The 25,520-nt window shown below is 41.1% G+C and overlaps 1 protein-coding gene across 5 annotated transcripts in view; it reads right to left on the bottom strand.

The window, feature by feature from the left end:
• ANO4 (anoctamin 4) overlaps positions 1–25,520 on the bottom strand; it is a 347,220-nt gene that overhangs the window by 71,064 nt on the left and 250,636 nt on the right. For all 5 annotated transcript variants that reach the window (XM_037068229.1, XM_037068233.1, XM_037068231.1 and 2 more), the window contains one exon: positions 4,731–4,837. In XM_037068229.1, coding sequence (XP_036924124.1) covers positions 4,731–4,837 — 107 coding nt within the window. The remainder of the gene's footprint in view (positions 1–4,730; positions 4,838–25,520) is intronic.

Below are 25,520 nucleotides of genomic sequence, written 5' to 3'. Positions count from 1 at the left end.
TGAACTGTTCCTTATCTAAAGGGGAGAGCATTCAGTCTTTTACTGTGAAGTATAATATTAACTATAAGCATTTTACAGATTCACTTTATAAGGTTTAGGGAGTTCCTTTCCATTTGTAGTTTGTAGGATTCTGTCAAATGCTTTTTCTGTTCTGTAGAGATGATCAAATAGTTTTCCTTTTTTTTTTAACTTTGCTAATATGGTAAATCATATCAGTTGATTTTCAAATACTAAGTCAACCTTTTAGTCCTGGATAAACCCTACTTGGTCATGATGTACTATACTTTTTAATATATAGTTGGATTTTATTTGCCAAACATTGTTTCTAATGTTTGCATCCATATTCACAGAGGCTATAAATTTATAATTTTTAATTATTGTCTTTGCCTGGTCTTGGGACCTGAGTAGTACTACCCCCATAGAATAAGATGAGAAGTAGTTTCTACTCCTGAATTTGTGAAAGGCTCTTGTAGAACTGGTATTACTTCTTTCCTGAATGCCTGATAGAGTTCACCAGTGAAATAACCTGGACCTGAAGTTTTCTTTGTGAGAAGTTTTAAAAAATACAAACTTAATTTCTAATTATATGTACAGAGACAGAGAGAGAGCTAGACAAGTTACTTAACACTTTTCTTGCATTTTTCCTGTTTTGATTATTTCAGGTGGGACAGGAAATCTTGTGTTTGTTACTCCATCTTGGCCAGAAGTGGAAGTTTAATGTGTTGACCTTTAAAGTTTTTTTTCAAATAGAGATTTATGATACTCCCTGAAATGTACCTCAGAGAGGATAATTGGATGTCTCTCAAGTGGTTTATAATAAAGAAATGGTCTCTATGATTAGATCATTATTAAGAGTCCAGAGTCTGAGCCCCACTGGAAAAAGAAACATGCACTGATCTACTTTGTATTGATGGAGCGTCGATGTTTAGGTACTTTTAATCACATTAACACAGTAATGTGATTTATGGTGCTTGACATTAACACTAAGTGTCTAAGGAAAGCATTTGGAATAACAATATCCACAGGGCTTTGTATTTTGTCTAGCACACGGCAGACCCTTCATAAATACTTGTGAAATGAGTGGATAAATGATTGCGTAGAAAGCTTTGAGTTCCTGGAGTTTCTATTGAGAATTCCCCATATCTCATCAATGATTTTCAAACATCTCAGATAGTATATATATTTTAAAAAGGATTCACATGGACCTAAGAAGAGACCCTGATGATGACCTTTGTAAGTTTATCATAATGTATCCAAGTCCTACAAAGTAAGAAAGTAGTTAATGTTTGAAGTCTATCAGTTTACTAACCTCCCCTCTGAGCACCAATCTGGAAAACACAAATCAACTTTAAGACTTCTTTTATGTGTTTATATAAATCTCTGTTGCTCTATCAATTGCTGTATTTTGAAGATGAATTTCAATAGGCTTGATTTTCACAGCTGTAATAAATTCAGAGTGAAGGTGAAAAACTTACACAGTGGTAGTTTGCACTCCACTGAAATTCTCTTATGAATCATTTTTATAAATCAGTATTTTTTGTTACCTAATCAATACTGGCTTATGCAAGATTCCACTTTCAGAAAGAGGTTCAGGCAGAAAATAACATTGGGCAGATATTAATTCTATCAATAAATTATTTTTCTACTAAGTTGTTTCTTTTATTTATGAAACCAAAGATGACAATGAAACATCAGATTAATAGCATCTGTATGTAGTTTTACTTGATATTTTGTTAGCATAATTCCTGATCCTGGGTTAATAGTTCATTCTGTAATTAGTTATTGCTAATTTTCCAGTTCAGCATTACTTATTTTCAAAACACTGGGAGTACTTAAATAGAATCCTCCGTTTTTCATCAAATGAGAGAACTAGTAAGAAAAAAATCCATTTTTACTAGAGATAAGATTACACGTCCTGTGTTCCTTCAGAGCATTTAAAATTCCCTGTCTCTGCCCTTCTTTTGTCTCCATGTTAACTAGTTGTAAAAATAGCCCACATTTTGAGGTGGAAAATTAAGCACAGTAATTGCTAGGTAGCCTCATTATACGCAGTTTTTGACTGTAGAAGGATGCTATGGCTAGACAGACACTGATGATGTTAAAACATTTTCACTTCAGTTCAACAGCACTTCTGCCATAAGCCAGAGACTGTGCTAGGCGATGATGATACAGACCAATAAGGCAACTTACATACAACTAAGGAGCTTATTATCTAGACTAGCAATTTTCAGCTGAAGATTCTCAACACACTAGTATGTCACAGTGAGTTGTAAGGTGTGCTGCATGTTATAACACCAATATTAGAAAAGGTGACATTTAAAAAAAACTATTTGTGTTTTATGAGATAACCAGAATAACACTGCCATAATCATTTCTCTCCCACTCACTCGTTTTATAGTATGCTCACGAAACAATGTTAACTGAAAAAAAAAAGTATGATAAAAATTAAGTGGAGCATACCCTAAGTTTGTTTTAAAAATTACATGGGCAAATAGGGGATAAACCTGAAAAAGTATTAACATAAAATTTAAAGTATTTAATACACCATAGTGTTAATATTTGTTCATGTTAGGTGGTAGAATTTTCATAATGTCATTGAAAATAAACAAAGATAATAAGAGTTGTAAATGATTAATTATGAAATAAACACACAGAGAACAATGGCCAGATGAATTCAGAGGAGGGACCCCTTCCTTTAAGCTGGAACGGGCATGAGGACTCTGCAGAAGACGTGTCTCAAGGACGGATGACTGCCGCAGAGAGTGTGGGCGTGTGTGGCCCCACCGCACTGCTGAAGTTGAGACAGATCTAAAGCAAGTTCACTTCGCCATTCCCACCTACGCCGACTCTCACTGGAAGGGCCACTCCAGGTACATTCAGATCTGGACTAAGTAACTGTCTACTTCTGCCTATCGTATTTCAGTTCATACAGCTTGGGATCAAAGTTGTCTTGGTAGCTTCACCATGCTCATGACTCACACGGAGCTGCACTCAAGTAAACCTCTCAAGTCTGTTCCTCTTCTGATGTTGAGCGACATTTCTCCCACGGGGCCAGGGAAGTTGCTTTGCTGAATTCGAGTGTAAGACTCTATTTACAAATTACCAAATGTCATCTTGTTGGATTTGGCCGAGATTCCCAGATCCCTGAGATCAGTTAGGCTCTTGACTCCAGTGACTAACATATTTAATACCTTCTTCCAGTCTCCACGCCACCTGAAAGCTTGCTGAGCAGGCTGTTTAGGCTAAGTGCCAGTTATCAGTGTATTGTCCCTTCGCTCCAAATGTACTTAATTGCCTGCTTTGCAATAATGGAGCTGGACATTGTAAATGATTTCTCCCCTACCAGATGGTACAACATGAAGCAATGTTAGCAGAAGGCACGGAAGGACACTGAAGGAGGAAGGAGTTGGTCTTCCTGGTACCAGTATGCTCCCCTCTGCAGGCTTCTGCAATACATGGCTTCTAGGGTACCCAGCTCCAGCAGTGCATTGGGGCCAGTGACACATGGCACCTCCCCAGGGGCAGGAGTCCCTTGAACAGCTTCAGAATAGTGCTGTTGATGTAACACCTCCAAACAAATGGCTTCCCTGGAACCCTCCAGACAGCTTCTGTAATACTTCACTACAGTACTGGGGAGGGCAGATTCCCAGAGAACGCTGCTCGCCCAGCACACCCAGCCAACGGCTCTGCTGCCCAGTGAACCCCAGCTGCATCCTGTCCAACAGGGCCTGAGTCTCAGCTTTGTTGGGGGAGTCTTTCTAGGGGTAGAGGCTGCTCCTAATTACTTGTTCTTCCTCTGTTCTTTGGAGGCCCTCTTACTCTTTACTAGCCAACCCTCCATGACCCCAATCCCCTGCCCCAGTTCATTTTTTCTGTTGAACTTTCCCTCTTCAATTATGGGGTCCTTTTGTCTCTTGATTAGACCCTGACTGATAGAGGTCATTAATCACGCTATTGATAAAAATCTTGCTGGGACAGAGATAAGGACAAAGCCACCCAACTGTTCCTGATAATATAATAGTCTGTCTAATAAGGCAGGAAATTTGGTAATCCAATACGGGAACATTCTCGCAAAAATGGCCAGTCTAACTTGTGGAGGTTGTTTAATGGGGGAGGTGATTATCTGCAGAATTTACTTTCATGTGACAGCTCACATGTCTGCACTTGGAGTGTCCTCTGCCTGGAATGTCCACCGTCCAACCCTCCATCCATCCACACTGGCTCCCTCTTGTTATGTCTCAAATTTCAGCTTCTCAGTGAAGCTTTCACTGACAATTCCATCTCAGCTTTATTGCACCCCCAGCCTTTCCCAGTCTATCTCTGAAACACCATCCATTTCAATTTCTTCATGTTACGTATTATATTGATCTCTTTATTGCCTGCTTTTAGCTCTTTCAACATAAGGTCCGGGAGAGACCTGAGCTCATCTCCCAACATCGAGTCCAGTGCCGGGCACATAGTGGGCATTCCACAGATATTTGCTGAATTGAGAATTGAGAGCATTTCTCCATGGCCTTACAGAAATGAAACAACATGCTATTTTAAAAAGACACTGAGGATGCCATTACGGTAAGATTTTACACTTGTGAGAGATCCTTCAAGGGAACCGTTAGAAGTTTCACAAATGACAAGCCTTTCTACAATGGATTATTAACTTAATGGAACCAAAGGAAAAAAGTTTGTAATCCCCCCAAATCAAATGTAGACTTTTATACTTAGACATCACTTACCAATTTTGTTCTTTCCTTCTTCATACTTTATTCTCTGTAAAATATGATGTACGATTCTACTCCTTGTGGCGTTGTTGAAGAACGTGTCTTTGTTGTGGATGATGAAGCTGCACACATATATTAGAAACACAAGTTGAGGGTTAACTGGAGCTGAGGAGTCGAACCTTTGGCATAATTTGGTGTTCCTCATACGGAGGTGTCCCCAGTCAGCCACAGACAGGCTATGTCTAGAGCAGCGTGAGAGCGCCCAGAGGTCACACCAGGGGCGGGAGGCTCACAAGTCCCCGCAGTTTGGATCCTCAGGCTCATCAGCATTAACATCATCGTGTCAGAAAGGAGTTAGAGCTGTACAAAAATGAGGAACCTTGAAAGAAACTCATAGCGAGTCTAGGCCTCATATACTGTTTTTTCTCAGTATGGTCATTAGGTAAATTCAACTAAAAATGCATTTTGTCTTTATCTCCTATTCTCTTTTCCCCCATCCCGATTTTTCCAGGAACTGTATTATCTGAAACCGGCATGGGCGGTGGATATAGGAGTTAGGTAATGATCTCTTGTCTGGCTCAAGAGTGAGGTGAGCATCTAAAAATCACCTCTGTCCGTTACTTTCCCATAGACCTTTCTGGATGAGACCCTTCTTCTAAAGCATATCCTTAAGATTGCTTTCTCTCTTGGCCAGCAGCCCACCCAGCCCCCACAGTTCACACACAGGATACATACATACAGACCCCAACCATGACCTTGGGTTTTCCAGGTAATGGATAGAGCTTCCTGGACCAAAAAAATCAGCATGAAGTAGCCATGTCTTCCTTTCTGAGGAATGTGCGATGGAATAAGCGATGGAATATTAAAGATACTCTGAGTATTATATAATTATTTCATAAATTGTAAAACACTCAACAAACTTTTATCGGGTATTTTGTATAGCTGGATACCGTGCAAGGCACATCAAAGTTGGCGGCAATCACCCTCAAACTACAACTTGGAAGTCACCTCTCCCAGCAAGTCTCCCCACTCCTGCCTTAAAAGAATTCAGCACTGTCTCCTCTGAGCTTTTTCTTATCTTGCAAACACACTAATTTACCGATCACTCTGTACTGTCACTCGTTTTCATCCATTTGCTTGGCATATGTTTATTGAGGGCACTCTGTAAGGCACTGATTATGCAGGGGTGAGTAAAACAGACAAAATCTCTACCCCTGAGAGGCTTACAGGGTGGTGAGGAAGACACTCCGCACAGGAAAGGAACCGGATCCCAGGGCAAAGAGGGGCGGAGCCAACCTCCTTCTGTGCCTTTCTCTCCCCCAAGACGGAGAGCTCATTCAGGACAAAAGGCTGAATCATCATAATTTCTGTAGCCCAAGGATGTAGTGAGTGCCTAGTACACCAGGCGGGTACAGGTTTTTGAGTAGTATATGTGAGGGGCATGGGGATTTATGTTGGGAAATATTTCTACTAAGTGTTTTCCTTCCAGAAGATGGATTCTGAAGAATTGTTCAAATGATGGGAGGAAGAGCTAAAACCAGCTTGGAGAAAGGGTGGTTAGGAACGGAGTTTGATCTGGGAACAGAATGGGACGGTGAGTTTGGGATGACATATAAAGGAGAGGAAGGCCAGGGGGCATGAAGACAAAAAATGTATGAAAACAAAATATGAAGAAGACACATGAACTGACTCCTCAGAGAAGCATTTCCTCCTCACTTTTACTTTTATCCTGTTACAGTATATTGTTCTCAGAAGGAGGTACCCTGACTTGATGAATGAGCGAGAGATGCTACACGGGTAAGTGAGGGAGTCACAGCATTTATCTTTCTTTTGCTTGAGGATTTTCTGAAAACATTTTATGTCCTCAGAGAGCAAGAGAGGAAAACCAAGAGTTACCTCAAATGTGGTTCCTTTTTATTTTATCCTCCTCTGCTTTTTCACCTTGAGATAGACCACTACATTTTAACACTAAATAAAGATGTCAGGAAGAAATAGATGATAGAGGAAAAAAAGCCCCTTCCACTCACAATTTCAGAAGATAACTAAAAGTTGATAAACACAGCTATGCCTGACAAGATACCCAAGGCTAGAGCATGTACCCCTCCTCCAGGATAATGGTTTTCTGCTTCTTTCTCCTGCTTAGCACATTACATTTTGTAGCTCATGTAATAGTTCTCTAAAGTAAGCACAATAGACAAGCTTCAAAACTGAGTTTCCTCTTCCTCACATATACATTGTACTGGGGGCCTGGACATTCACAGTGGGAACAAACACACAGAGCCCAGGCCAGGTACTGTCTAAGCCTCCCAGATACGTTAACTCGTTCAATCATTACAACAACTCTGGCGTTAGGGACCTGAAAGTCTGGTCTTACAGGTGAAGAATCAGAGACGTTAAGGAATGTGCCCCAAATCACTCAACTAATAAGAGGCAGAGCCAGGATTTGAACTCAAGCAGTCTGGCCCTATAGAATGCCTGCTTATCCATACCACCCACCCGCCTCCCTGGGACAGAACACCTCCTGGAGGCTGGCTCTTCTTGGGATCCACCCAGGAGTGATTCTGCTTGGAATGCTCTCCTTGCTTCCAATCATCCTTTGAACCTCAGCTCAGGGTGCATCCCCCTTGCCCCAAGGGTCTTCCTGACCCTACCAGTCTCACCCTAAAACATGATGCGGGGGAGCTCTAAACATGCAGGAAGTGGCTTTTCACCCCAATATTACTCCTGCTTTCCCTTAAGACTTAGAAGTGAGATGGCCTCCATTTAAACCCTGGCTTTGCCATGTACTGTGTGGTGTCAGGACTGCCCCTCGCTTCTCTGGGTGTCAGTTTCTTTGTCTCTGAAAGCAGGGATGGCACTGTAATCACTCGTAAGGTTTCTGTAGAATCAGAGGAGACGACAAGCACTGCTGAGCCCACTGTCTGGCAGTCACTAAGCTCTCTTAGCTGTCCTCACTGCTGTCGCTCCTATGACATTCTACAGACCATCAGCCTACGTGTCTGACTTCTCAGTCTGAGCTTCCTGAGGCAGGGGCCAGCCACACTCCTCTCTGTAGCCCAGCACTAATACAGGGCGTGGCATACGATACGTCCTTAAAGTTGGCCCCGATGAGCAGACCTTTTGGAGAACACTAGCTAACACTGGAGGTTATGGGATAATCTCATCTCCTTATACCTTGGCCTCTGCTCCTGCTTCCTGGACATCCTTCCATTCACTCCATCTTTCCAGATACCATTTGAACCATTCTCTGGCTCCAATCTTCTATAGGGTATGGAGCATCTCATTTTCCCTGTCACTCCTTCAAACTGGAGGGCAAGAGAATAGTGATGATTTCCTACACATGGTTCTCAAGCTTTTCTCCAGGGGTGTCAAGCTCATTTTCACCAGGGGCCACATCAGCCTTGTGGTTGCCTTCGAAGGGCCGGATGTAATTTCAGCTCCTTAACAGTAGTTACGTTTATACAGTCCTAAAATTATCTGGCATGATAGACAAAAGAGCCACTTAGCCAAAAGAGCTTTCTTCAACTGAAATCACACACACACACACACACACACACACACACACACACACACACACACACACACACAGGAAGCTGAGCCATTCTGGCAGACACAAGACTTGGTGCTTAGTCTCTGAGGTACCCAGGCTCCGCACAGGCTTAGACACACGGTTCTGTTCCCACTCATTGCCCATGGGGCGGCAAATCTGCACAAATTCTCTGAGGGCTCCTTGACAGGGTCTATCAGAATTACGTATATACCCTCATCACATATCTTCTGACCCAGCAATTTCTCTTTCTGAAATTTATTCTATGAGTGCACTCACCCCCATGCAGAGTGACAGCTGTCCAAGAATGTTCATTATGGCATGTGTTACAGTGGCAAAGGCCTGGAAATGACCTAAATAATTCACCAGTGGGGGATAAGATAAATAAATTATGGCACAGATTTCACTGAAATATTCTGCAGCTGCAAAATGATTCAGGGTGCTCACTGTAGACATAAAAAATCTCCAAGATACTACGGAGAAGAAAACAGGGCTCAAAACACAGAGCTACTCACGTAGAGGAAAACATGCACAGTTATAGCTACTCACGTAGAGGAAAACATGCACAGTTATAGCTATACACAGGCTGGCGTGTATTTGCTTGTGCACCCAGAGTGACGGCGGAAGGGCCCACACACACATCTGGAAACACGGGTTGCTTCTGGCTGAGAAGGTAGGAAGACGTTTCACTATAAACACACAAGACATTTTTATCACATGTACCACCTATAAAAATGAAAATGTTTTTTCAAAAGGGAAATTTTAAAAGGGAAATTTCTCTTCCAGGTCTTGTTTTTACCTTCCCGCTGAGGGGTGAGGAGGGCAAAACTGCTGAACTGGGAGAGACGGATCAGCTCCATGATCAAGGCTCTAAACACACATCTTCTCCAGCCCCTGGGAGGGCTTGGTACTGTGCACCAAGTCACACAAGCAGCAGGTGGTGAGGAGGGACTCAAAAGCCATCTGTCCTGTTCCAAATCTTCCCATTTGTTTGCAAAACCAACTGCTGGGAACACAGGTCTGCCTGTGTGTGTGTGTGTGTGTGTGTGTGTGTGTGTGTGTGAAGGGGACTTTCTAGATGCTTCCATCTGGCTCTGTGAAGAAGGCCTTTTTCCCCTCATAGAATGCAGGCGCTATGAGGACAGGGTGGGACTGCCTTGTTCCCGACTCTAGGGCCTGAGGGAACAAGCAGACCATGTGTTCCCCATTACCCCAGAGGCCCACTGAATGTTCCAGAAATTGTCAGATTATATTACAGATAAGTTTTATAGTTTTCCTTCCTTGATCATTCTAAAAATCAGTTTATCTTATCATTATGTTTTCTGGGTGATACTGCTTTGGGGAAAATAAAGGCAATGAAGAGGCTTTTAAAACTTGGTTTAATACCCATTTCATGGAATTCCTGAGATTGATAAAACAAACAAGTATCCTCAAAGGTATGAAAATCTCCATTGTTTGAGCACCTACTTCTGTTAATCTGTCTTGTAAACCTCCGTGGTTTAAATCCATATTTTTCAGACTATAAGGTGCACCCCCTAAATTTGGGAGGAATAATGGTTGTTAATGCTGCTCTTGAGTTCTGTTTACATTTACATTGGTGAAATATTATGTTATTTATGTTATTAAATATTTTACCACATTTTCTGCCTCAAAAATTTTTTTTCCTATTTTCTTCCTTTAAAGCCCAGGTGTGTCTATGGTCCAAAAAAATATGGCAGTATCTTTCTCAAGAGGAATCTAGCTACCTATAGATGGCGCTGTACAGTTATTTTAGACATAGTCACACTGTTGACCTCTATCCATTTAAAAACCTTAGGCATATGGCAAGTAGGAAACAGAACCAGATAACTAATCAAGGCATGTTTCTTGGCCTTACAGTACAGGAGTTTGAAGAATTGCTCTGTATCTGTGACTACTATATGCTTCCTGCTCTCCATGATGAATAGAAACATTGTAATTATCCGATGCCCATTTCCCCACTGTCTGTTGGAAATGTCGGGGGCAGTTAACTGGCCTTTTCATCAACAGGTCTCTGGGTCAAGAAGAATCATATCTAAAGAACTGCTTCCAAGGATCCTCATCCCCAGTTAAACCTAATGTTGGAACATGAGATCCTGGATGTTGAGCCTGGTGCCATATTGGATGAGACCACCAGGGATCCTGTAATGGGAAGGACTATATTTTCTGTGTGGGATAAATGTGAGTAAATTATGGCCAGAAGGGAGGCTGTGGTGGATCGCCCAAATGGCCACAATTCTTCCTGTCCCTGTACACACAGTCCTTTGTGAATTTCTTAACTTCCTCTATCAACTATTAGAGTCTATCTCTCCACTTCTTGAATCTGCATGGGATTTGTGATGGGCGTTAATCAACACAATGTGGCAGAAGTGTGGTTTGTGAGAGTCTGGAGCCTAGGCCCAGGTTCCATAGCTCACTCTTGCCTGCTTGAAATTCTGTCTCAAGACCACCGATGTAAAGAAGCCTGTAAATAAATATTTCAGGAAACTTTCTTAATTAGATTTTAAATAGGGATTTTTTTTTAATATGGAGAAGAGAAGCTGATACAGTTAACTGTCACTTAAATTATGTCCTCAAGTTAATAAAAATCTAAGTAGGAACAAAGCAACCAATTATTTTTTTTAAGTGACAAGACCTATTTTGAGAGTTTTTGGCTTTTGGTAACTGCAGTGCAATAACTAACTTCTTATCTCAAGTATACTTGACTGTTCAGTAAAGATTTTCAAGTCTCATTTTAGGATTAAGGTGATAAGCTCCTGGGATATAAAGAAATATAAGGCTTTTTTCTTATTTCAATGGTCACTTCTAATTGTACTTCATAATATCATCTCTGCTATTTGAATGTTAAATACAAACTAAGAAATACTTGCTCTTGAGACTTCCAGGTAAAGATGGAAAATTAAACACTTGTATTCAATTTTCCTCTCTCTCAAAACCCCATGAAAGTAATAGTAAAGTGTGTCTGTGTTTAAATAAAAGTATAAATCCTCAAGGAAGAAAGATAGCAAAGAACAACAGCAATCAAATGTTGAAATGTGAAAAAGCAGACAGATAAGTGATAACAGAATTAGGAGACCAGAAAAAGCTGAATCCTAAACCAGTTTGAGGGGAAACTAAGCACAATCATACTTATTCTGTAAAACTGTCATAAAATTTTAGAACTGGGGCACCAGTGACCTCCAGAAGTAGGATAAATGGGATGCTAAAATGGGTCCTGGTTAAAAGCTGTTTAGGAAGATGCCAGGTGCCCATACCCTTACCTGGACTCTACCAGACAAGTGGAGGTTTTGTTTTGTTTTGTTTTTAATGGGGTAATGCAGTTTCTGAACTGAAAGACAGCAGGCATGGTTATGGGTAGAGGTACCATAAAGAAAACTGAAGGATCAATTGCATCCCGGAAGCTGAGACTCCCAGCTGTCTTCATCCCCTTAGACTCCAAACATTGGCAGCCAGACCTTGACTGTCCAGGCAGAAGACGAGCAAATTTCTCTCTGGGGAATCTGAGCAGCCTAAGATGAAGGATCTGAAGATAGTGACATCGGAGACACCAAAAAGAAAAAAAAATCCCACCTAGCTATTTTCCTACAATGAAGCCCACCATGGGAAACCCTACCTATTACTCTGAATTCATACTCATTTTGCATTTCCTATTCTTAAGTATATGTCAATCAAAGCTTACTAGGTATCTGAAGACATCCATTAAAACACATTAGAAAATCATGATGAATAATGCCATATATGATAAGCCTCCAGCTAACATCATATTCAATGGTGAAAAGCTGAAAGCTATTCCTCTAATGATCAGGAACAAGTCAAAGATGCCCATTCTCACCACTTTTATGCAACATAGTATTAAATATTTTGAGCCAGCACAGTAAGACAAGGAAAGAAAAAAAGGCACCCAAATTGAAAAGAAAGAAGTAAAATGGCACACCCCTGTTTCACAGCAGTGCTGTTTACAATAGCCATGTTCTGTAATAGCCTGAGTGTCCATCAGTAAATGAGTGGATCAAAAAATTGTGGTACATTTCCACAATGGAATACTACACAGCAGAAAGAAAGGAGGAACTCCTACCATTTGCAAGAGCATGGATGAAACTGGAGAATATTATACTAAGTGAAATAAGCCAGTCAGTGAAAGACAAATACCGTATTTGAAAGACAAATACCGTATTTGAAAGACAAATACCGTATTTGAAAGACAAATCCATATCTCACCAGGAAGAGAAATCTAATAAACAAAATAAACTAATGAACAAAATAAAACCATAGGCATGGAAACATGGAACAGATTGATAGTGAGCAGCAGGGAGGGGGTAATGGTGGAAAGAAAGGGGAGGGACTAGACAAAAAACATGTATGAATGACCCCTGGGCATGGACAACACTGAGGGAATTGACTGGGGGAGTGGAGGTTGGGGTGGGTGGAGGAGAGCAAAGGGGAAAAAATTGGGGCAATTGTAATAGAATAACAATAAAAAGAAGTAAAACTATCATTATTTTAAGATGACATAATATATACATAGAAATTCCTAAAAACTCTACCAAAAGACTCTTAGAACTAATAAACAAATTCACTGAAGTTGCAAAATACAAAACCAATATACATGAAGCTGTTGTACTTACATACACTAATGATAAACTATTAGAAAGAAAATTAAGAAAAATACCCCATTTATAATTACATCAAAAAGAATATCTAGGAATAAATTCAACCAAAGAGGCAAAAGACCCATATAATGAAAACTATTAGACACTGATAAAACAAAATGAAGAAGATACAAATAAATAAATAGATATTGTATCCTCATGGTTTAGAAGAATATTGTTAAAATGAGCATGCTATCCAAAGTAATCTACAGATTCAATGTAATCTCTGTAAAGTTCCAATAGCATTTGTCACAGAAATAGAATAATTCTGAAATTTGTGTGGAACCAAAAAAGACCCTGAATAGCCAAAGCAATCTTGAGAGAGAACAAAGCTAGAGGCCTCATGCTCCCTGATGTCAAACTATATTGCAAACCTACAGTAATCAAAAACAGTATGGTATGGGCCTAAAAATAGAATAACTGATCAGAATAGGGAGCCCAGAAATAAATCTACACATATATGGTCAGTGAATTTATGACAAGGGAGACAAGTATATACACTGAGAAAAGGACAGTTTTTTCAGTAAACAGTGTTGAGAAAAACTGGACAGCCATATATATGCAAAAGTATAAAACTGGATTTTATACCATATATAAAAATTAACTCAAAGTGGATTAAAAATTTGAACATAGGACCTGAAAAAAACATAAGTACTAAGCTCCTTGACATTGCTTTTGGCAATGAATTTTTTGGATATTATACCAAAAGCAATGGCAACAAAATAAAAAAGAATAAATTAGTGGAACATCATCACACTAAAAAGCTTATGCACAGCAAAAAAACAAAACCATCAACAAAATGAAAAGGCAGCCTCTACAATGGGAGAAAATAGTTGCAAATCATATATCTGATAAGGGGTTAATACAAAAAATATACAAAGAACTCATACAACTTCATAGCAAGAAACAATCTGATTTTTTAAAGTGGGCAGAGAATCCAAATAGACATTTTTCCTAAGATGACACACAGAGGGGCAATGGGTTCATACAAAGGTTCTCAACATCACTAATCATTAGAGAAATACACATCAAAACCACCATGAGATATCATTTTACCAAAAGACAAAGAATAACAAATATTGGAGAAGATGTGGAAACAATAGAAGGCATGTGCCCTATTGGTAGGGTTGTGAATTGGTAGAGCCACTATGGAAAATGGTATGGAATTTGTCTTTCACCGCCTGGCTTATTTCACAGAGCATAATGCTCTCCAGTTCCATATGACCTCATCTACAAAGTGGAACCTAATCAACAAAACAAACAAGCAAGCAAAATATAACCAGAGACACTGAAATTAAAAACAAACTAACAGTAATCAGAGGGGAGGTGGGAGGAGGTAATGGGGGGGGAGGGGGAAGGGTTTTCAGGAACATATCTATAAAGGTCACTTGGACAAAACCAAAGCAGGGGTAGGATTGAGGGTGGGAGGTGGGGATGGCTGGGGTTCGGGGAGTTGTGGGGGGAAATGGAGAGAACTGTACTTGAATGACAAGAAAAAATAAAAATAAAAAAAAATTTAAGGTCAAGAAGTTTAAAAAATAAGAAAGAAAATGGTATGGAGGTTCTTCAAATTTCAGACAGAACTACCATATAATCAACAATTATACTTCTGTGTGCTTACTGAAGGAAATGTAAACACTAACTTGAAAAGATACACGAATCCCCATGTTTACTGCAACACTATTTACCATAGCCAAGATATGGAAGCAACCTACCCAGTCCACTGATGAACTATAAAGAAAACATGGTATACTATTCCATTATATATATATATATATACAGATATACACACATACACTATTCATATATATACACACTAGTCATATATATGTAAATAGATGCATATACTATTTCATTGTATAGGTATATATACATATAGTATTCATATGAAGTCAGCCCAGAAAGTATCCAACCATGTAATATGAAAAACAGAGACAGTTATTGAAGATACAAGATACAAGAAACATTGCACATAGAAAAATGATGCCCCAGTTCCCTTCAAAGTAGGCACCTTGGGACGTCACACAGTTCTCCCAGTCGCTATCAGCTGCCCCATAGTATTTTCATGAATCACATGGAGGGTCTGAAAGCTCTTCTCTTTCAAAGGTGATTTTGAAAGAGTGGGGCTGACTGGTCACCTGGGTTATTTGATATTTCTCCAAAAAACTGCACAAGATGTGATACATGAGTGGACATACTGTCATGATGAAACTGCCAGTCACCCATTTCCCATAGCTGCAGCCTTCTGAATCACCTGAATAGTTTCCACGGAGGAATGTTCAAGCTTAATGCAAAATCTGATGCAGATTCGTTGCTCTACTCACTCATTTTGTTTTTTTTTCCAATTTTTTAATTTAATTATTTTTCAAATACAGTTTTCTGTCTATTACTCCCATCCCACCCCCCATGCTCCCCCCTCCCTCCCATTTGTGATGGCCACACAGCACACATGCTCACTCAATGGTGTCTCCCGCTTCACTGACTAGTTAGTACAGTGAAGTTGTCATTGTTCACACATGCGCATTTCAGTCGACTCTTCTTGGCTGCCAGGTTACATCAATGTTGTGCAAACCGTTCTCATTATATTAACAATGGTTGGATTTTTTCTTGGCCAGGCCTCATGTATATACACATTATTTATACACACACACACACATACACTAGTCATATATATGTAAATATAGACATAGACTATTTCATTATATATATATAGGAATAGTATTCAGACACAAAAACACTGAAATCTTGCCACTTGGAACTACATGTATAGACCTTGGGGACATTATGCTAAGTGAAATGTCAGATAAATGAAGACAAATACTATATTACCTCACTAATATGTAGAATCTTAAAAAAAAAAACAAGCTCACAGACACAGAGAATAGACTGATGGTCGCCAGAGGTAGAGGATTGTGGGGAAAATGAGAGAAGGGGTCAAAAGGTACAAACTTACTGTTACAAAGTAAATGAGTGCTGGGGATGTAACGCACAGCATGGTTTCTTCAGTTAATAACACTGCATTGCATATTTAAGATTTTCTAAAAGAGTAAATGTGAAAAGTTCTCATCATGATAAAAAAGTCTAACTGTGTATGATGACAAGTGTTAAGTAGATATATTGTGGGGATCATTTTTCACTATTTACAAAGAGAATCATTATGGTGTACACCTGAAACTAATATGTTATATATCAATTAGATCTCAATTAAAAAATCATTATGCTCAGAGAATTAAGATAATGGGATTGTGCAAAAAACTCAAAACATGATTTTAAAAAGTCCAAACATTATAAAAATATAACAGTTCTTAGAAACTAAAACAAAATCAGAAGAATTAAAAATAAGTTGAGGAAGTCTTCCAGGAGATAAATTGAGAAAATCTTTTGGTTCTAGATAACAAAACAGAGAGAAAAGATAAGGACCGGAGAGAATCAGCTTTGGAAGTTCAATATCTGAGAAATAGGAATTCCAGAAAGAGAAAAAGAACAAATCTTCCACAAAGTTCAAGAATTATTCAAGGAAACTTCCCTAAACTGACAGACAAGGGTATTCAAGTTAAAAGGGTCTGCAGAGTACCCATTCTAATAGACGAACAAAGAGCCACACCAAGATACCTAGCTCTCATATTTCAGAACACTGGAGACAAGCTTCCGCAGAGAGGAGAACAAGTTATACAGGGAGAATCAGGAATTTGAATCTTTTGAAGTCCTCTCAGCAATATTAGACTTTAGAATCAAACAAGCAAGACTTCAAAAACTCTGAAGGAAAAGGTTTTGGCTGGCTATAGATGTTTATACCTAGTCAAGCTATTATTAGGAGTGAACTCTAATAAATACGTGTATCAGTTTGCTACTGATGCCATAACAAAGTACCATGGATCAGGTGGCTTAAGCAACAGAAACGTAGTTTCTCACAATTTCAGAGGAAGAAGTTGCTTCATGAAGAGATAGAATCTAACATGAACTTAACAGCTCAAGTGCTGATATAGTAACATCTACTTTATTGGTTTAAGGTAAAGCAAACCTGAGTTAGAGTCTTGCTTGGTTCTGCCAAGTACAGCTGACCCTTGGGCAACCACCACCTCCCACCCCACAGAGTCGAAAATCTATGTGTAACTTTTGACTCTCCCAAAATACAACTATTAAAAGCCTTCTGTTGACTGGAAGCCTTATCGATAACACAAACAACACATATTTGGTATGTTACATGTATCATACACTGTATTCTTACAGTAAGGTAAGCTGGAGAAAAAAATGTTAAGGAAAATGCATTTACTGTATTTATTGAAAAAAAATGTATGCAACAATGAAGCTGTGCTGTTCAAACCTGTGCTGTTCCAGGGTGAACTGTACTATTTGAATTTAGAAAAGTAACTTCTCTAATCCTCAGTATTTTTCTCTATCAAATGGCACAACAATAACATCCACTGCAGAGGGAGGTTTGAGGGTTAGGAAGTAATGCAAGCAGGGTATTCACATATCCTCGTAAATGGCAGTTTCATGATTTTTATTATGAGCTCACTATTTGTCCCTTTATATAAAGATTATGGATCCTCATAGTTTTAACACACCCCCATAAGTACTTGCTATTTTAAAATGAGGTACTGACATTTTCATGGAAATTTCTATTTCAATAAAATCTTTCAGACATAAAACTCCATTAAGAATAGTATCAGCCTTGGCTGGCGTAGCTCAGTGGATTGAGCACAGGCCTGTGAACCAAAGGATCATGGTTCAATTCCCAGTCAGGGCACATGCCTGGGTTGCAGGCCAGTTCCCAGCAGAGGATGCACAAGAAGCAACCATACATTGATATTTCTCTCACTCTCTCCTTCCCTTCCCCTCTAAAGATAAATAAATAAAATCTTAAGAAAAATGAATAGTATCAAACACTCATATGCTCACTAACTGAAGAAATAAATGTTTGCAGATACAGCTGAAGTCTGCCTGTGTGTTCCTTTTCCATTTCATTCCCCTACCCTAGGAGCAATCACTATCAGGGATTTTTCATAATCTCTAGTGTGTGTGTATTCCTAAATATACAGCATCAGATTGTATGTTTTAAGTATTTACAGAAATGAGATCATGCTGTACTCATTCATCTGCAACTGGCTTTCCTTGGGCAACTACGTGAGGTTCACGTTCACACAAGGAGCTCTGGCCCAGTCGTGTGCCCTGCTGCTTCCGAGTCTACTGTGTGAAGACACTGCAGTTCGTTGATTCATTTTTTCCTGGTGGATATTTAGGCTATTTCCAATGCTTTATCATTGTAAAGAACACTGTCAAAAACACACGTACAAATGTGTGTCAAGGAAGATACACCGAGGAGCGACATTTTTGGTATGCATATTTGGAGAAGTATTAAGAAAGAAGCAAGAGTTAAATTCGGGAGTCTAATTCACTCATGTGTCAAAACATCCGGACATGACATGCTGAATGGTGAGGTTAGTTGCAATTAATTTGATGCTAATCATGACTAAAATGCCTAAATTGGGGGGGGGGAGGTTTAAAAAGGATGTTAAATCAAAACAGATTTGAGGTACATTCATAATAACATCCACTTCCGCCCATGTATTCTAATGTGCTTTCCAGAGGAAAAGAAACCATGAAGAGTGTGCTACACAAGTAAAAATCACCATGTGTTGTGTGAGAAAAAGGCTGGGGGATCGTTGGTTGAATCAATCAATAATTTTTAAGTGTTAGTTACTTAATAGGAGGATATGCATTCATGGGGCCGGAGGTTGAACATTTATTGGTAAGAGACACATTTGACAAAATAGTACCTTTGGTGCTGGGTAGGTCTACACAGAGCCAAGGGAACCGGGGATGTGCACAGTAACCTGAATAATTCTGGAGGAACAAGAGGGAGGTAGAGGAAAGAATAAAGGTTTAAAGAAGCAACACTGTAGGAAAAAGAAAAGGAGGGGAGGAAATAGGACTATTCTAGAAATTGTAACAATTCAGACCAGTCCTCACCTATCTCCACCTGTAGGAAAAGTGAAAATCAACATATATACAACTCACACACCTTAAAATCATCTATTTTTATATTAGGTATGCACATTGTTAGTAGTAACAGACAAGCTCATTGAACATTTACCATAGGCTTTTATACACCGAGTTGCGAATTTTCGTATTAGGTGAGTACTATTAGGACTCCCAATTTACAGACGAAGCGAATGAAGCTCCAAACCACCCGGTTTGCGTGTTGCAGGGCAGGGGCACAGGGACCAGGCCCCACTCACTCCACAGCCTGTGGTCCCAGCCAGAGTTTACGTGAGCTCAGCCACTGACCCGTAAGCACAGATGCTGGGATTCACTTGCCTTTGTCCAGCACCACCCAGTGTCTGTCACTGAACTGGGCCTTGGTGCTGACCGAACTGACGTGGCCATTTGAAATGAAAACCCGAACGCATGGCTCCGATGTATGGGAGACCTCTTTGATTTGCTATTTGAAAGTGAGCCAGAATGAAAGAGAAAAGCAGTTGTAAAAAATCCATAAACACAAATTTGGAAACATAAATGATTTCTTAATTAAGCCTCAGATCAGAAAGATCCAATTCAGAATAACCCAGGCCTGGGCTTTCCACTCATGAGGGCGCTGCTGCAATTTTGTCCACAGTAAAATTTTGCCCAAATTACCGAGGCAACTGTCACCGCACAAACTGATCACCCCGTGACTCACTCACAGCTACTGTCTTAGTCTGGTCTCCCTCCTGGGTCTCGTTTTCACACCCTCTATTGGAGCCGAGTCCACTCTCCTGCAGTTCATTAATACTGCTGTGACCAGCAAGGACCTAGACACTCTGACAAGCATTCACAAAATTTCAAAGTTAGTAAAACTTATTTTCCATAATCCCTGTCTTTTAAAAAATTTCCGATCTCTTTTTCCTTTATCATCTTAATGGCGTTCTCTGTCCAATCCCCAAACAGCCAAAGCATCCGACTAAAGCTCTTCCGTCCACCTCTTCTCTAACTTTCTAGAAGCGACTGCCATAATCATAATAGGGTATAAATGAAGAATAATGTTCAATGTTTCATTTTTCCCAGGAATATTTTAGTTTTAGCTGTGGATGACTTTAGCCAAAGGATTAAAGTTAAAATTGCCAAATTCCAGATCTGAGGGAGTGCACTATTTATTAAGTCATCTCTTGGCCCCCTCTTCTCTATTCTCTAAGATGCTAGCGCTGGAACTTGGCCACCTACAATATTCTCCTTTGCATCTGGCTCTCTGTTATGTTTGGCCAGTAGGGGGCACTAGAGGAGACTGAAAGGGGGAAAAAGGGCAAGAGGTGTCGTACTTGGTTTTTCCTGTTTGTCTGTTGTTGCTGTTGCCCCAGCAATGATTCTTCAACCTCGAGGTGGCAATTGGTTCTAGTGTGTATCATTCTTTTTAAAGAAACAGCCCCACCATACTCACTGCATTGCCCCATGCCCCCAGGGCACCAGTGCCAGCAGGGTGGCATCTCCCCATCAGAGATCTGGGGCTCAGCTCCAGGGGCCCCTCCTCGGAGCTTCCAGGTTCAGACAACTCCCCCTCTTTCTCCTGCTCCCAGAACCCTGGAGGCAGTAGCTGCTTCACTTCCTGCAGTTATTACCCGTGGGGCTTCAGGGCTCCTTCTATGACATTTTAGTTCTCCAATATTTATTTTGCCAATTCCCGTGTTAACCTCTGTGTTGAAATGACTGCGGGTTCAGTTTTCCTGAATGGAGCCTGAGTGGTCCAGGGAGTTGGAACACACGCATTCTTTGGCGGAGAGGCCGTCCTTCTCTCTCAGAAATCACACGCCACATAAGCAGACATCCACGATCCCACTTGTTAACCTGACAGGAATATCACCACAGTAACAAGATGGTTTCCGAATTTGAGCTTTGAAATATTTTCAACCCCAAGTCAGATTCTGGTCCTACATCCTTTCGCTTTCTTCTGCCCAAGTCTTTGCTAACTTGCATGGAAACTTCCTTTCTTAACAATACGGAAGGTGCTTGAAACAAAACAAAATAATACAAGACATCCCTTGAGTCCTAAAAGAGCTCGCAGAGCAATGTGTTATATAAATGTGACAGGACAAAAACAATAATGACAAGAGATATTCCTGGGAAGGTTGCACTGTTTTTCCTGATTTGCTGCTTTACTTTGTGAAGATTTTATATTCCTACCAGTTATCATGAACTTGCACCCGCCCTCCCTGGGGGAGAACTGTAACTCCCCACCCCATTATCATGCTTGTCCAGGACACTTGCTTTGCTTAGTGAACCGTGACCAGAGTGCCATGTGCCACATCTGAGCAGAAATTCTAAGAGCAAATGTGTGGCTCTACCCTTACTCTTCCCTTCTGCCATGGGAAGGCATGTCCTGGGTCCAGGTTGCTTCTTCACTCAAGTTCCCATAAGAAAGAAGACAGAGAAGCAGAGCCTCAGTGAACCCATAACCAACTTGTCACGTGAGCAAAAAACACACCTTTGAGTCAGCCACTGAGTTCTGAGGGTTGCTTGTTACCTCAGCAGAACCTGGCACAATCCAAGTGGCACGGTCTCTAACCCAACAAAGGCAGGCCTGCGATTCACACCCTAATTCATCCTTTTCTTTTCTCCTGGTGGAGAAGCTATGTCAGTCCACCTAATAAAGTAATGGGAGAGAAGGGTGAGGAGCAAAACAATAAAGGAAGAGGAAAGAAAAACTGTGCAGGCGGGGGTGGAGGAAGATTGTTCTTGTCAGGGGTGGTGAGGAAGTGTGTAAAGGAAGAATAGAGGACGATAAGCCATGGCTGAAGACCACGTACTTGACTTCTCTTTGTGTCCTTTGGGAAATGTGAGTAAAGACTCGAACTCCCTTCTAATTACCTTTGGCTGCTAACTTGTGCTGTGTGCAACACACAGACATGGAGAGAAAGAATTGTGGGACAATAGAATCAGTTCCATAACCCAAACATTTACAAAGGCTAATGTGCCTGGAATTCCAACACCACCTGCCTGAGAAATAAGAGGTGCCCTAAAGACCATGGCATCTGAACAGGTTCAAGCACATGCTGTCACCAGAGTAAGAGGAAAGAGAGAGCACCTTAAAAAGAAGAAACAACCATCATGGGATAGTTAGGTGACCTGTGTGGTCGTGTTGTAGGTGTGTCCAGCCCAGAAGGCTGGGGACGGGAAAAGAAGCTGGAAAGGCAAATTTGTGCACCACACTAAGGAGTTTCAACTTTATCTTAAAGACCACAGGGCAGCTTTGAATGCTGTTACGCGAGGAAGCAATGCTACCAGGAGTGGCAGTCATATCATTCACTGCTGTAGATGCAAGGCTGCGGAGAGAAGGAAGGGTAGAAATTCCAGCCCCTGCTCTGCTTGTCAATCTGTGGGCTGTGGATTCCTGAAGGAAGGATGTTCATTTCGAATTGTACAATGGAACTAGTGGTAGGAGCTTTGCAAATCACCTGTGACATATTTGGGAGTGGAGAAAGACAGAAGAAATGAGGAGACTTACAGTCATTCATACTGGAGTCGGTGGCCACTCCAACTATGGTGGTGCTGGAGATCAGAGAGGAAGAGCTGGGACCAATGGCATTTGGTGGTGATAGTGGGTGGTGAAGAAGACTGTAGCACCAAGGCCGGTCAACACGCATGGGCGATACCATTAATGAGGAGCAGGAAACATAAAACTGATGGTGTGGGTATAGTACTGGGCGAGGAAAGCAGGAAATGAGAAGCCTGGTTCATTCTCAGGGCTAGAGATATTTCTAAGAAACGGTCCTCAATCAGTGGTCATTGGAATAACGTACTATTCACAAAGACCACAGGTTTAACCTCTGTCCCTTCCTCAGTGCCACTCTTAGATGTGAGTGCGCTGAGCCCTGCCCAGGCCCTGGACTGCAGAGGGTTTATAAATGGGCTGCCCCAGCCGTTCTGCTCCCTATGGAGTGAGGTGTTGGCAAAGCCAAAGGGATGCGCTACCCAGAGCCTGCCTCAAAAGCCCCAAGTCCACTTCTGGGTCTTTGTGGACCTGTACACCAGGACTGTCCTCTTGAAGACACTTCTGTGCTGACAAGTGGCCAAGATGCTTGCACGCGGCAATGATGGCACCTGGGCATGGGTTGGGGTGTCTGCAGGTACAAGCCTGAAGCCCCTCAGTATGAGCCTGAAGAGAAGCAGGCAGGCCAAGGTAGGTGGGGAACGATTTTCCCCACCCTCACCAGTGGAACAGATCACCAAGCATCCTGAGAACTTGGACTTGCAGGTCATTATGCAGATGTGTTTGTCAAGGGAGAAGGCAGTATTGTGGAGAAAACACATTTTTCTCCTGTTCACTAATCTGATGTTGATTGCAGTGACCTTGACAAAGCCATTCAGTCTCTCTGACCTTCATCATATTACCCATACCTACAGAGCTGCAATGTGTCAATGGTGTAACTCTGGGATACAGGAGTTGTTTATAAATGGTGGTCACTACTGCTTTTATCACTACAATTATGGCTACCACTACTTGAAGACTGCCATTTGACTGATCACTGTGTTGTCCTTAATTGTTAACATGATTTATTACGTTTAATTACTTAGACATATGGTCTATAGGATTCACTTATACTCTTGCCCAAGGCTCTACAATTGCCAGTAGTCCTTCTTGGAGATTCAAAAGAAGTGATTTAAGAGAGATAAATCTATTGTCTTTCAGCCCCAAACCCTAACAGGATAAACATGAGAGCTTCGGGGTGAGGATGCTAGTGGAATACAGAAGGGTGAGCTCGTGGAGTCTGTTCGGGAGGGCTTCCTGCTTCTGCCAGCTGCGTGACTCAGGGACCTCTGTTCCGCTTCTCCATCTCTACATGCAGATGACCGTACTCCTAGACTCACGGGCAGCCTGATGTCTAGTGATGCTCCCTAGGTGTCCGCTGTGCTCTTGAGAAGGGAGCATGAGTTTGAAATCAGGCAGATGTGGGCTCAAACTCCAAAGTCTGCTTGTTACTCTGGGGCCCTGGATAAACTGTTTAAGTGCTTCGAGCCTGGGTTCCACCTTCTGTAAAGTGAGGATGATGAAATTTATGTTGCAGGGTTGTCGCAAAGGTCAAATGGGACAACAGATGAAGACCACACAGCACAGAGCCTGGCACCTACAGGCACAACTGTTTCCTCCCCTCTCATCCCTGTTCCCCCCTCTGATTGCTATTGTTCTTCTGGGTGATATCATGCACAGTGTGATCACACCCCACACAGTCCACCCACAGATGCTGTCCCAGCCCCCCGACTTCTCCTGATGTCAACCCCTCCTCACTTTACTGTACCCAAATTTGGCCAATCTTCCCTTTCTCTATAGGTGTTTTAACTGCTTTTTATCCCTTGACTTGTAAAATAGCCTCTTTCCCATCACATTAAATGCTTGAGTTCAAATTTTAAATAAAAATATGTACACATACATAAACATACATCTGAACACACAGAAACATTACTTTTCTACTACAGCACAATACTTGTGCATAACATATTAAAAGTACTTGTGGAATGAATGAATTCATGAAAAACTATATTCATTTACAGATGGGTAAGTGGCAATAAAAGATTTCTAAGTGACTTATTCAAAGTTGATTCCACCAATACTGAGAGAACCCAGCTAACTCTTGAATCTCCCAACACCAAAAGGTGTGCTCTTCCCACATGATTTGGTGACCTCTTTGTCCCTTCAACAAAAGTCATTAAATTCTGTCCTACTTAAAAGAAGCCACATCATTTTCAGAAGCACAAATCCCAGGCTGCACAGCTTGTTTCATTTTCATCTCAGCTCCCAGCTTTCCAGGAGAGAGCTACGATGCCCCTGACTCTGTGGATCAATACGAACGACCTGCATATTGAGGATCCTAATGCCAAATAAGTAACTGCAATAAAACAACTGCTCTGAGCCTGCTGCAAGTCACAGCGCTCGGTAGGAACATCAGTCCTGCCTGAATCCATCTCAGTGTCTCCTTGCCTAAAGGACTCTCTAAAGATTTTAGATCAATGAAAAAAAAAAGAAGTCTAAACACTAGAGATAAAATATAGAAAAAGGCTGACGGCTAGAAGAATCAGTATCTTCAAATACCTATGCTGAAAGGGTTTAGAAAACAAATATGCACATTACCACTGATAAATAAATGTGAATGGCAATCCTGTTTTACTGGGGCTGCTGTAACAAATCACCACAGACTGGGTGACTTTTAAACAACAAACATTTATTTTCAGGAGAGCAGGGTGCCAGCAAGGTCAAGTTCCGGTGAGGGCCCTCTTCCAGGTCGCAGACTCCTCACTGTAGCCCCACATGGTGAAAAGAGGGGGAGCTAGCTCTCTGGTCTCTCCTTTAAGGGCACTAATTCCCGTCATGAGGGCTCCTCTCTCATGACCTCATCACCTCCCAGTGGCCCACCTCTCAATACCATCACTTGGGCAATTAGATTTCAACATGAATTTTGGGAGGACAGAAACATTCAGTCTGTAACATTATCTGGAACACGAGTAACATTTATTTTAAAAGTAATGCTATTCCATTTCAGATCAGATATTCACCTTGGCCAAAATCAGTCTTTGTCACCTCAGACTTAGATACTGACTGTAAACTGAATTTCAGAGATTTCC

The sequence above is a fragment of the Sturnira hondurensis genome, unplaced genomic scaffold (assembly GCF_014824575.4).
Source record: "Sturnira hondurensis isolate 20B ecotype Veracruz unplaced genomic scaffold, ASM1482457v3 Scaffold0017436, whole genome shotgun sequence".
Classification (NCBI taxonomy): domain Eukaryota; kingdom Metazoa; phylum Chordata; class Mammalia; order Chiroptera; family Phyllostomidae; genus Sturnira; species Sturnira hondurensis.
Note: the sequence above shows the minus strand (reverse complement) of the source record. Positions and strands in the feature narration are given on the sequence as shown.